General features: G+C 35.3%; 2 protein-coding genes across 2 annotated transcripts; both read left to right on the top strand.

Annotated features, from left to right (window-relative positions):
* The first annotated feature begins 871 nt into the window (after positions 1-871).
* Positions 872-2,700, top strand: LOC122306722 (myb-related protein 306-like). The gene is made up of 3 exons (XM_043119226.1): positions 872-1,180; positions 1,431-1,560; positions 1,768-2,700. The coding sequence occupies exons 1-3, from the start codon at positions 1,048-1,050 to the stop codon at positions 2,483-2,485; spliced, it is 981 nt and encodes a 326-aa protein (XP_042975160.1). The 5' UTR covers positions 872-1,047; the 3' UTR covers positions 2,486-2,700.
* A 9,157-nt stretch (positions 2,701-11,857) lies between these two features.
* On the top strand, positions 11,858-12,160 carry LOC122307443 (mini zinc finger protein 2-like). Its single transcript, XM_043120339.1, has one exon. The coding sequence runs from the start codon at positions 11,858-11,860 to the stop codon at positions 12,158-12,160; it is 303 nt and encodes a 100-aa protein (XP_042976273.1).
* Positions 12,161-12,753: the final 593 nt, after the last annotated feature.

Raw genomic sequence — 12,753 nt, 5'->3', positions numbered from 1 at the left:
ATATGTTAGTGGCCCCGCCCCCAACCTCGACACAATTAATTCCCGGCGCTTCTAAAGTCGCAATATTAGTCTTATCATGTCCGCAATTGGATTCGGGATCGAATAGTTCAAAATTGTTTAATGCTTGATTGATTAATATGTATAGTCGTAATCACATTAATTACAATCCATGCAGCTATATTCGGGCGGCTCATCATCATTCACCAATATATATATATATATATATTTCATGTAATTCAAAGTACCCCTTCATTGGTCAGGCACCTTAGAATTGAATTCCCGAGTGCACATACATACATATATATTATATATATGATGATCAACTGGAAAAAAAAAACCAAAGAAATTAAAAGAAACTCGAAATTCGGATTAATTATTATCACTTATCACGATCTCAATCTTCGTTAATTAACTAACAATATTCGTCAGAATTATATATTGTACGTCTGATCTAAGGAATCTTATTATATATATAAGCTAGCTAGCTAGGTTTTCATGCACGATATCTACGTAACCCTATAGCTCTTACAGTTCTAACTTTTATTTCTTAATCAACGAGGAAGATATATATGAGCGCGTAGCAAATCGTTCTCATCATGATAATATTTACGTACGTACGTGTCGCATTATTGAAAAGAGCAATTAATTCGATCGTTATTCTTGACAAGTGGATTTGTGCGGATTGAAGCAGATTTTAGGGTTTTCCCCCCGGCCTGCCACATTGAATGCCACGCGGTTTTGCGAGGCAGAAGAGGCATTGTCACAGCTGACTTTTGCTTACGATGGAGTTAATGCTCTTGCTGTCAACTTTTGACTCCTTCGCTTCTTCTTGTTTTGTTTTGTTTTGTGTTTTTTTTTTTAGGTCAGCTTCAACACCCCCTCTGCTTGGCCTAATTTTCTATTTATGCAGACCTAGTAAACCTTCTCCTTGGACACTTGTCGTAGCTTATCCGAGAAAGAAATTTAAAGAACTCGAGAGGAAGAAGACCCATCGGTTGATCATCTAAAGAAATTAGAAGACTTTCGAAGAGAAGGAAGCAAGGTGAAATGGGTAGGCCTCCTTGTTGCGATAAAGAGGGGGTCAAGAAAGGTCCTTGGACTCCTGAAGAAGATATCTTGTTAGTCACTTATATTCAAGAACACGGTCCTGCGAATTGGAGGGCTGTTCCTACCAATACAGGTTAAATTTCAATCATTTTCGATTTTAAAACATAATGTTTTAGGCATATGTTGTTATAGTCTGGTTTATCATTCGGGAAACTGAAATAGATCGAAAGATGCTTTTTTTCTTCTTCTTTTTCCCCTTCTTGGTGACTGAAGGAGTTAATTTAACGGTTCGTTTTTAATGGCCATCTGGGCATCTTGATTCTTGAAGCATTTCGGTTAGATGACCATCATTAATCTTACTCGTATCTATGTGGGTTTTTCAGGGTTGCTTAGATGTAGTAAGAGTTGCAGACTTAGATGGACTAATTACCTCAGGCCAGGGATCAGACGTGGTAACTTTACAGACCAAGAGGAGAAGACGATAATCCACCTCCAAGCTCTTTTGGGCAATAGGTAACACCCCGGCCCCCACCACTTCTCTGTCATGTTTGCTTCAATATTGGGTGCCATTTGTATTTTCAGAATTTCTAATCCCAATAGGGTGATAAGGGTTATTCAAGTTCTTCATTACAGTCTCAATTAAGAATAATTAATATTTATTTATAGCCAAGTTATTTTGGATTCTTTGGCTTGATTTATGGTGCGCTGTTTATGGTGCAGATGGGCAGCCATAGCTTCATACCTCCCACAGAGAACAGATAACGACATTAAAAACTACTGGAACACCCACTTGAATAAGAAGCTTAAAAAACTTCAAACAGGACTAGAAGGCCACCCCAGAGATGGCTTTGCAGCTTCACAGAAAATGCCCCGAGGTCAGTGGGAGAAAAGGCTCCAAACTGATATCCACACGGCCAAGCAGGCTCTTCGTGAGGCCCTATCCCCAGAGAAACCAAGCTACATGTCTGGTTCGAAGTCGTCTGATGTATGCTATAGTGCAAATCCGGCTCAATCATCGACCTATGCATCAAGCACAGAGAACATATCCCGGTTGCTCCAAGGCTGGAAGAGAAATCCCCCAAAGCCATCCCAAACAAACTCAGTAATGACTCAAAATTCCTTCAACAACATGAGTAGCACAGACTCTGTATCGAGTGATCAGGGAACTTCAAGCTGGAAGTCAAATGACAAGGACCTTATTCTACCTGAAGCATTTGATTCTCTTTTTTGTTTCGAGTCTTTCGATTCTTCACATTCTGATACGTCACAGTCTATGTCACCTGAGGCAACCCTTTTCCAAGCTGAAAGCAAGCCGGATTCATGTGCCCAACTGCCGTTTTCATTGCTTGAGAAGTGGTTGTTTGATGAGGGAGCTAGCCAAGGGAAAGATTTCCTAAATGATATCACATTATTAGATGACAGTGCTAATCTTTTCTGATGTGGTTATTTGGGGATTTGGAGCTTAGTTTTTTTTGTTCTAGGTCTTGAACTAATGAATATCCAGTTGCATGCCTCGGCAGTCTTTAGTTTGGTACTCCTTTAGTGCTAGAACAGAAGTGTAAATTTGACATTATCGAGAATAGACTTAACAGTCTTGTATCTGTTTTCAGTGAAACGATTTATATTAGGTAATAATTTGCTTCTACAGTTTTACTGCTTGTCAATGGTCCTTTGATCTGAAGTAGCTAACTTCATCTGCCTCAAGCATGGAAATTAGCTATAAGGGACAACCAAAATGCATGTTCCCTCACCCCATTTTTATTTTTATGGGCAGTCCCGGCCTAACCCCAATACTCGCTTTGAAAGTATAATTATCGTTTATACTACTTCGACTATGTAAATAAGATACAGTCAGTATGCACAAATCTCGAACATTTCTTTTGAAAAATAATGAAGTTTATAACTAAAAAATTATTATTATTTTTATATGTGAATGTCATATTTATCTATATGTTTTTTAAAAAGATAACGCTGGACTTTGTCCTCCTAAATCTGCAAATATCATTTTTTCTTTAAATATATAAATATTGTTTGAACGGTGTATTAAGCCATATTTTATGTGAGATTTGATTCGTGTTTTAACTAATTATAAGTCATGCAAATAGAGAAAAAATTATTAATTAGGGGCCGACCCGACTTGCGTGTGCAGTTAATGAGAAATAAATGTCCAGCTGCATGAAGAGAATTTATAGCTTTCCATAAATGTTCTAACAGAATTTTGGCAAACAGAAAATTACAGAGTAAAGTGTAGGCTGCTAGCTGTTCAAAGTTATGCAATCTTCGTTCCCCGTGTGAAAAATTTAATGTTTTTTTTTTTTCCTTTTTGTGGTTTTAGGCCAGCATATCAATTAAATATGACATGGAACCCGTAAACAAAATTTTCGGGCCAGAAATGTTGGATGATTTTAATTAATATATTTCGAAGAAATTAAAAAAAAGAAAAGAAAAGAGAACCATTTCTAGCTAGACCCATTTGATTGAAAGGTATCAACACCTTAACTTACATCACAAGATAATCTTGGCCATTCCTGAGACTCACTTTCCTCTCTTTATCTCGTTCTCTCTGATCTGATCTAAACCAGCTTGTTCATCAATTGTTAGAAAGTGAGGAGCTGTATGGCCAGAAGTTGCCTTGGATGCGTGCATATTGGCCTTAAATGCACATGTGAAGGGTTTTGAAAGTCACTTGTTTTGCAAGCTGTACAAATTTTGTTACGTCCAAGCAAGTAATCATACTGTAAAGGCATGGAAAGAACCATAAGCCCCTCATGAACACCATTATCAAATGGCCTGCCGTGCACTAAATGTTTAATTGGACAAAAATAAATAAATAAATAAACTTTGGCATTGAAGACCGGCCTATATATTAAATACTTGCCCCCTCTGCTCGTGCCATAAGTTAATGGCATAACAAGCTTTGGTAAGAAAAAACAGGCCACGAAAGATACTACGTACAAAAGTCAAGACCGATATTCCATGCATATGCAATTGAAACGATCCTTCCTCATAGACATGATCATTTATAGTGAACTCACACTAGGGTCAAGACAGAAATTAAAGTGTTGCGTGTCAAGCTGTTCTTCAAACACTTTTTACTTAATGATCCTAAGCTCATCAATTCCTTTGAACAAGAGAAGCATCAACTATTCATCTGGATCTAAAGACAGGATCATGTGCCCCAAAGGCCAATGGCATGACTAATTTGTAAGCGCCGTAAGTAGTACTTCATGCATGCAGCATGTGCGTATTGTTAGCTTATGATCATCATGATGTCCCAATTGGCCGATTCGGATGTCTTAGCTAGCTAGCATAGGTGCATATAAGTTTTTTTTTTTTTTTTTTTTTTTCAAAAAAAGAAAATAAAGGTACCATGCATGTTCATTTGGGGCCCTGCAATAACTTTTTGTACCAAATTAAGAAAAGCCCGGGTTTCGGAATTGCTTTCGATCAGTAGCGTCGGTGTATGGAAAATGCCGATTCTCTCGTTGATCTTATGACGGAAACGATGACCAATACTACTCAGAAGACGCAAAGTCTAACCAGGAATTGAAGTCATCATCAACATTAATTATTTGTTGTTGGTTTGGCCTTCCATTTGCGTCAACAGCCTTAAAACTTTTACTTCAACCTGTTTGCAGGTATCACCGAACCCATGCATGCAATTAATTTCTAGAATAAGTACGGGGGCGTCAAGTAATGAAAATGTGTGTTTTTTTTTTTTTTAAATGAGAGTAGACTTCGTATCAAGAAAATGCACAGAGAAAAATATGATTTTAAATAAGAAAGTGTATTTTCTTTTATCTTTTAATCGTATTATTATTATTAAAAGTTAGCCTATCAATTTAGCCTAAGCCCATATGCTGGCGGTGGGCTTTAAGGAGCGGAAGGCAAAATTTATGGGAAATCTATGCATAGTTACTGTACGTAAAGCAACCCACAGTACGCATACATACATTCAGCCCGAAAAAGTTTGGACAAAAATGATAACGTTTCCTAAACAGTTATTCCACGTGTGCATTTTAGAATGAGAGAGATAGATATATATATATATATATATGAACTAAACTCGATCCATGGCATAATTTATAGATGATGCTAATTTCATGGTGTGCCTCTCTCCCTCGCTCTAAAGTCCAAGCGTTAGCTAGGCCGATCGAGAACTTTAGAGATATCTCTCCCACTAAGATGTATACACTCAGCCCTCATGATAGCATACAAGATTGGACATTGCAGTACTACTGAAATTAGTATCAAGCTGTATAAAGGGCCGGCCGGTTTAGGTTATAGATCTTGATCTATCCTTAATCTGTAACGTCGAAGTATTTGCATGCATGCTTGAATGCACGTAACGGAAAAGATGAACACTTGATAAATGCAGTACAACTCCCATGCATGATTAGATCCATCGGCTTCTTTTCTTTAAATATTCACGATCTGCTAGCTGGTCTCAAAGTTTTACATTTTCTTTTTCCTTTTGGAAGGAAAATTATAAATTAAACTCTGCGATCACATATTAAATATTCACGGTAAAAAAATTATTTATTTGTAACCAGTTATTTCCTATTAAAATAAATTTGTTTTTGTTGTAAATAGTTATTTTCGTCACAAATACTTTTTTTTTTTTTTACTTGTAGTAGTGATTTATAATTTACTTTTCTTATCTCTCAGTTTGATAACTGTTTTGGATGGGAGTTAGGGAGGAATTTGTAGGAACATTAATGTCACAATAATTATCGTCAAATATTCATTAAATTAATTATATAGCATTTCTTTACTCCCATAGGATGATAGTCTAATAGATGTGATTTTCTCATATCTATCAACTGCACCGCTTCTAGTTTATGTCTTTTTCAGATGTTTTGACCAATTGATCAGTGAAAGATCATGATGATCAGGTTGTACATGCATGCAACTAAAGTCAATAAATATTAATTAGTGATCATCTCCCTATTTGATTTGATTCTATTCTTCATTATATTATGATACCTCTTATAATAAGTACCAATTAAAGCTAGCTGCTTTTTAAAAGTCTATATATTCTGTCAGCTGATCATTGGTGAGAAGCTGCGCGCCATGGCCACATTGTCAAGTTTATACACATCAGAAAGATACATATATATATTATCTCATTTAGGATTCCCCACCATGCATGCATTTTATTATATAGCAGCTGTGGTCACGCAGCCCATGTGTGGTATTATCTGGCTGATCCAATCTAAGCAAAGCAATATAAAAAAGGCTCAATCTTTCTTGTCTTTAGCCTTAGCAGACACACACACACACACATAGCATTCTTTACAAAGAAAAGGCAATGAGAACTAGGGTTGTAACTTTATTGGAATAATAAAAAGGAAAATTAATTGAAGAATCAGCTAATTCGATCCATGACGATTCATGACCGAAACCACCGCATATTAATTTCTTGCTAAGGGTACTTTGTATGAGTTGGAACATATATAGTGAATTTGTTTATTTATTCATGACCACAATCAATAATATCGTCTATTTATTTATGAGAAAATCTACTTATCATTTTTTTTTATCATCATCAGATCTTCTTATCATCCCGTGATGTACTGACATTAGATAATAGATTCACAAGTAAAATATAATAAATAATTTTTAGTTAGCTACTGTTACATTATGTAGGAATGATGAGAAAATAGACGATGAGTAGCATTAATATTACTATGTGAGTAGTGAAATTAAATTGAATGGAGGGGAAAAGAATCTTGCAGGTCAAGTTGCATCAATCAACAACAACTTCCCTAAATAAGTGAACACTCGCAATTTAGTCTTTATCATTGATGATCTCGATCAGTGACTTGTTTGGTAACTTCTAAAAATGTCAGTTTCCATCACAATTAGGAAAGGAAAATGTGTGATCCTAATATTGTCAGTTTCCGCCATCACAATGGGAAATAAATGCGTGATTTAATTGAAGCTTAAGATGCCTTTTTTTTAAATCAAAGGACCTCAAAAGCCATAAACATAACTACTAGGCCTTTTACTGTGGGCATCCAAAACGGGTTGGGTTGGTGAGAAGCACAGGGCCTCAGCTTTCTTTATTACCACGAAGGTACGCCATCATCATCATAAAGTCCTTGTCAACCCTCAAATCTATATCATATCCTCTCCTAATCTTTAATATTATTAATTTCCTGCTAATATTTTTCGCTGGTAAGTAATGATCATACTCTCTCTCTCTCTCTTTCTCTCCCCACAAAACATACTCTTTAAGAGTAATCATGAATCCCTCCCCTCATGATTCTCAATTTTGTAAAATATCGATCTGCCGTATTCAAGCAGCTAGAAACCTCGCATGCATGCATGTCGAAGTTACCCAGATTCCATTCCGCTTGATCTGTGGGACTGATTTAGATTCAAATGCTGCGCCATTCGAACATATATAAGCGACGTTCACTCCATGATCTATCAGGACAATCTTAACATGTAGCTAAAAACCTAAGCATGCATTTATAGCAGCTACCCTTAACGGAATAACTGCTACGGTTAAATTCTAAATCATGACAGAGACGTGCTTCTGGTTTAAGTGCAAAAACAAAACAAAAGTCAAGGTATAATGGCTTATCTTTTTGTTCTTTGGCATTTATCAATATGAAGGAGCTACTTCTCCCTTTCATGGAGGACATTTGAACTAATTGCTCTATTTAAAAGAGCCGGAAAAAAAGGGAACTGGAGATAAATAAAGAGAACTTTAGCCACTGCCTGCAAAGCTTTTCTAAGAGCAAAAAATCTTCAACTTGTTGACCCAAGACGGCAACAAGTTTTATTAATCTTCTATCAACGACAGATCGACGCGCCACCATTAGCCGGACTAGATGTTGATGACATAGCTAAAATGTTGCAGGGGAGGAGAAAAGGCGATCGAGAGAGGAACGGATATTTGGCTTTCTGATCATTGATGGGGTAAAAAGTTCCACTCGGCCAACAATTTGAACACTAATGTTATGTTTAGATATTGAAATGAATTGAGTTGTAAATAGTAGTATTTTGTGAATTTTATTGGGATGAGTTTAATTTTTTAAGTTAAATGTACGAAATATGTTGAGGTGAGTTTTAACTATTTTATAAAAAATTAAAAATAATGTTTTTCATTAATGATTAATTTGAAATGAATTGAATTTAATTAAACAATCAAACATAACCTAATTGTAATTTGACATGAGTGATCAACTAGCATTGCCTGCAAGATTTAATGAAAAATTGTGACATGAGTCAGCTAGCATTAATACCAAGATTTAAAAGAGAGCAAAAGTGGCAAGATGACGTGTTACATATAGGTAATGTGTTACAATCTTAAAAGATAGCTAAAGTTGCAAGATGATGTGACAAATTTGCTAGTTTGTTGACCATACCCTCAAAGGACTAATATACAACTAGGCCAGTTTGAGAGGATAAAAAGGTATGGAGAAATAATAATTATTTTCATGATTGTGTAAGTGTTATACAATTATTTTAAAATAAATAAATAAATACGAGATTCACATAAAAAAAATATTTTTTATCAATAGATTTCACTCTTTTTTAAAACAATTACACGATACTTATATACTTCACGACTATATGTAACATTAGTCAAAGTTGCATAAACCTTAAATCTACATAAACCATAAAGCTGGCATGGATGGCTTTTTTAAGTATTTATTTTTTAAAACAATAAATGTTAGATGATATATATGAACCAAAAAACTAAACTTCAATTTTTACATAGAAACAATATATAGTACTGAGTGTATTTCCTTGTCATGAGTGATTGCCTAAAATTCTTGTATATAATCAAATAATTGTCTAAATTATTGTAAATTGAGTGAATTTCTAAATTATATATATCTTAGATTATAATAGTCTAAATATGAAGTATTTTTCTTACTAATCCAATATTATTGATGTTTTTGATAATCTGTTTTAACTCTTGATCTGATTGGACCTACTGATAAGGATTTATTATATATTATATAATATATGACCGTCGCACTATATCTTAAATTATTATCTAAGATAAAATTCTTTAAAATTCTATAGACATAATTAAACACGTTGTCTAATCACGTAGACCTTCTTGTATTGTGCGTGATTGATTCCACTTTTATTTTTTCTTTTTTCTTATAGTTGATAAGATGCTTTTACTCTGATCTAGTCAATCATGGTGGGTAATTAAACGCCCAAATCCTTATAAAATCCTGCACCTAACACGAGACGAGTTGTTAAAAAAATGAGGATCATGTGAAACATATATGGCTAGAAATCATTATGTACAGTACAACGTAATTCCATCGTGCAATGGCTGGACGCATCCTTAATTGATACCTACATTACTGTGAAAGCAGAATATTAGTGTTGAACAATAGAATTCTTTTAAAAAGGGTACGTTTTTTCTTGTTAAAACCCGGCCGTATATGTATCAATACTGTTCTTGCTGTAAACATTCATCATGCATACGAATGAACCTCATGTGATTGGAGGTAAGACTGTTCTTTCTTCTATGATTTCTCAGAACTTGTGGTGATTGATGATACGAATGAACCTCATGACAATTATAGGCGGATTTGATTCTCGGAATTAAAAGTTGTGATTGGAGGTAAGACTGTTCTTTCTTCTATGATAATTTCTCATCATCCGCTATAAAACGACCCAAAAGTTTTCTTTTCGTGTCGATTTTCAAAAAGAAGAATATATTTAATTTGAATGCAGGAAGTTTTTTTTTTTTTTTTTTGCGTTGCTAAAATATAGCCCCAAAAGTCATAAATTTTGCTACAATAAATTCTTTTCTTTTGCGCATCTCGAATTTAAATGCAAAAAATTCAAATTGCGATACAATAGGTTTTCTTTTTTGCATTGATCTAATTTAGATACAAAACTTAAAATTATGCCGCAACTTGTTGGCAGCCATTGCATAAAAAATTAACGACGACGCAAATATTTTTATTTTGCGGGGATTTTCAAAAGAATAGGAATATTTTGATGTAGAAAGCTGGAAATCAATTTTATTTTTTTATTTTTTTGCATCTCTCGAATTTAGAAGCTAAATCATCAAATTGCATTCCAATAAATTTTCTTTTTTTGCGTCGCTTTAATTTAGACGCAAAAACTTTAAATTATGTTGCAAAAGTTGTAATAACCATTGGAATAACCGTTTGGCACCAATTGTGGTGAAAACTAACGACCACTTTAAAAACAATGCATATATTTTCTTTCTGTGTCGATTTTCAAAAGGACTAAAATATTTTGGATGCAAATATACAGTACTGTATAAACTTCATCTAGCTAGCTAGGTATAATATATATATATATATATACACTGGATTCCATTTTTCTTTGATTGCAATTCACGTTCATGATGATGGAATTGGCAAAAGAGCTAGAAGATCCCTAATTCATTCTGATATATAGATCAGCTTGGCTTGAGGCCAGGAGCAAGATTTAGAGGAAAGACATACGTACTGGATATCATCACTAGATGGGATAGAACTTGAACGAACAGAGGTCTAGGCGGGGATCATTAGTACCATTCATAAAAGTTCAACGAATTATGAACGCATTAATGAAACCGAATCGGGACCTGGGCAGACAAGGGATGGATTCGTATCCTACAAATGCACATGAAATCTGCCAGAAAGATAGGATATTCGCCTAATCTCCTTATCTCTTAGTATGTTGAAGCTCTGGCTTACCAATTAGCTCTCGGATATATAGACCATTCGCTAATGTTCTTTGTCAACAAGTACTTGAAGATGAAGCCAAGGGGTGGTAGCTGTGGAATATGTACTACTAGAAATAGTGCCGATATTGATCTTACAATTCAAACGTAAACTCATAGAGTAAGCTCAGAATTAAGTTACAGGAAAAGCTATGCATCTATAGAATTGCATTGGTTTCTATTCTATCACACATAGGAATTAGTAGCTAGCTAGCTAGGCCATAGGTTCTAAACTTTAAAGAGATCTAGTTTTCTGTCCCTATATTATGAAGAGCCAGTTGCGCGCATGATATCATGTCTTTGTCTGTCCTTTTACCTATGAGGTTTTTAGGTTTATCAAAACAAATTAAGAAAAAGGAAATAGGGAAAAAAGGGTAATTGCTCAGACTTGAGCTTTTGATGAGTTCATTTGACGAAAGGATCACAAGGCAAAATTCTCTTCACGACAACATTGAATTCTCTTACATGTGAACAAAAGATGCAAGGTAGTGGTCTTTCCGTACAGGTTAGGCAAGCTTACCTATCATACTCACGGTTTTAGGTCAAGCTAAACAAATTTTGTGCAACATATCGTAGCAAAGCACCCCCACAAACCTGCCTTTTTTGTATCAGATAGGGCCACACCACATTTTAGGTTTATATGCTTCTTAGCTAGCTGGTCATTCTAAAACAAACCAATCACTGTTTTGGGTGGAAAGCAAAGCTTTTTCTTCATTTTTAGGGTTTGGCTTATCCGTTGGCATTCTTGTTTTGCACTGTGTCTGTAGAGTAGTCGGGTGGTTGGACAATCAATTTATCAAGACCATATATCGTTACTGGAAAAAAATTAAAAAAAGAAATACGAAAATGAATTATGTATTAAAACCAACTTATCCAAAACAAAACAGCAATACATGGGCTGTGCTTATTTGCAACAAAGGTAAAGAGATTTACATATGTGCTACATATAGTGCTGAGTTAGGCTTAGACATAACCACCAGCTTTCTCTCTCTCTCTCTCTCTTCCCATCTCCAAATTCTGACTCAGTAAATCAGTCAAAGGGTTCCATCAGTTTTCAGAAAATTTAGGAAAGAATTAAGATCTTGCAAAATGAGGAAGCGGCAAGTAGTATTCCTGAGAAGACAAGAACCTTCCGGAAATTCCACAACTTCATCTGCCACCGCCCAGACCGTGAGATATGGGGAGTGCCAAAAGAATCATGCAGCTAGCATCGGAGGTTATGCTGTTGATGGCTGCAGGGAGTTCATGGCTAGTGGGGAGGAAGGGACAGGCGCTGCGTTTACTTGTGCTGCCTGCGGCTGCCACAGGAACTTCCACAGAAGGGAAGTGGATCAGTCGACGTCGACTGAGGTAGGGTTCGAGCGTGGTTCACCATCTTCAAACGGGAGATAGAGGTAATATATATTTTGGATTGGTTTTCATCTTGTGAATTGAAGTGTACCTTTAATTTCTGGGTTTTAATCGTTTGATATATAATATACGAATGGATTTCCATGTATTGAATTGAAGTGTATTTCCTTTTTGGTTTGTGATCTCTGTTGATGATCGAGCTTTTATAACTTGTGTAGAAGACTCTGATCAGCCTTGTGTTTAATAATTGTGTATTAAGAAAAAATGAAAAAAGAAGAAGAAGAAATTATTGTGATATTTTTCTTTTATTAGACCTAAATGAGCCCTTCTACTTCCTTTTCATACTGATCAAAAGAGGCACTTTTCTATCTAATTCAAGAAATTTCAGCTTCAGTGTGTAAGTACCTGCTGGATCGATCGAGTAACTAAGAAGAAGTGTCTATCAAAGGGGCCGGGGATGCGAATGTTAGATGTATAACCATAAGTGATATGATGTATATTCGAATACGTATTCCTTGATGCATTACAGCATGTGATTTTCCCATCTTAACCCCCAGAAAAAGGGTTTCAATTGTCATCACTTCGATCATTTTAAACCCTATATATATATATATATATGGACACATGATGATCAG

The sequence above is a fragment of the Carya illinoinensis genome, chromosome 4 (genome assembly GCF_018687715.1).
Source record: "Carya illinoinensis cultivar Pawnee chromosome 4, C.illinoinensisPawnee_v1, whole genome shotgun sequence".
NCBI lineage: Eukaryota > Viridiplantae > Streptophyta > Magnoliopsida > Fagales > Juglandaceae > Carya > Carya illinoinensis.
Note: the sequence above shows the minus strand (reverse complement) of the source record. Positions and strands in the feature narration are given on the sequence as shown.

Coding starts and splice junctions, on each gene's coding strand:
- LOC122306722 (XM_043119226.1), top strand. CDS start 1,048: ATGGGTAGGCCTCCTTGTTGCGATAAAGAGGGGGTCAAGAAAGGTCCT. Junction 1,181..1,430: donor GGCTGTTCCTACCAATACAG/GTTAAATTTCAA, acceptor TGGGTTTTTCAG/GGTTGCTTAGATGTAGTAAG. Junction 1,561..1,767: donor CAAGCTCTTTTGGGCAATAG/GTAACACCCCGG, acceptor TTTATGGTGCAG/ATGGGCAGCCATAGCTTCAT.
- LOC122307443 (XM_043120339.1), top strand. CDS start 11,858: ATGAGGAAGCGGCAAGTAGTATTCCTGAGAAGACAAGAACCTTCCGGA.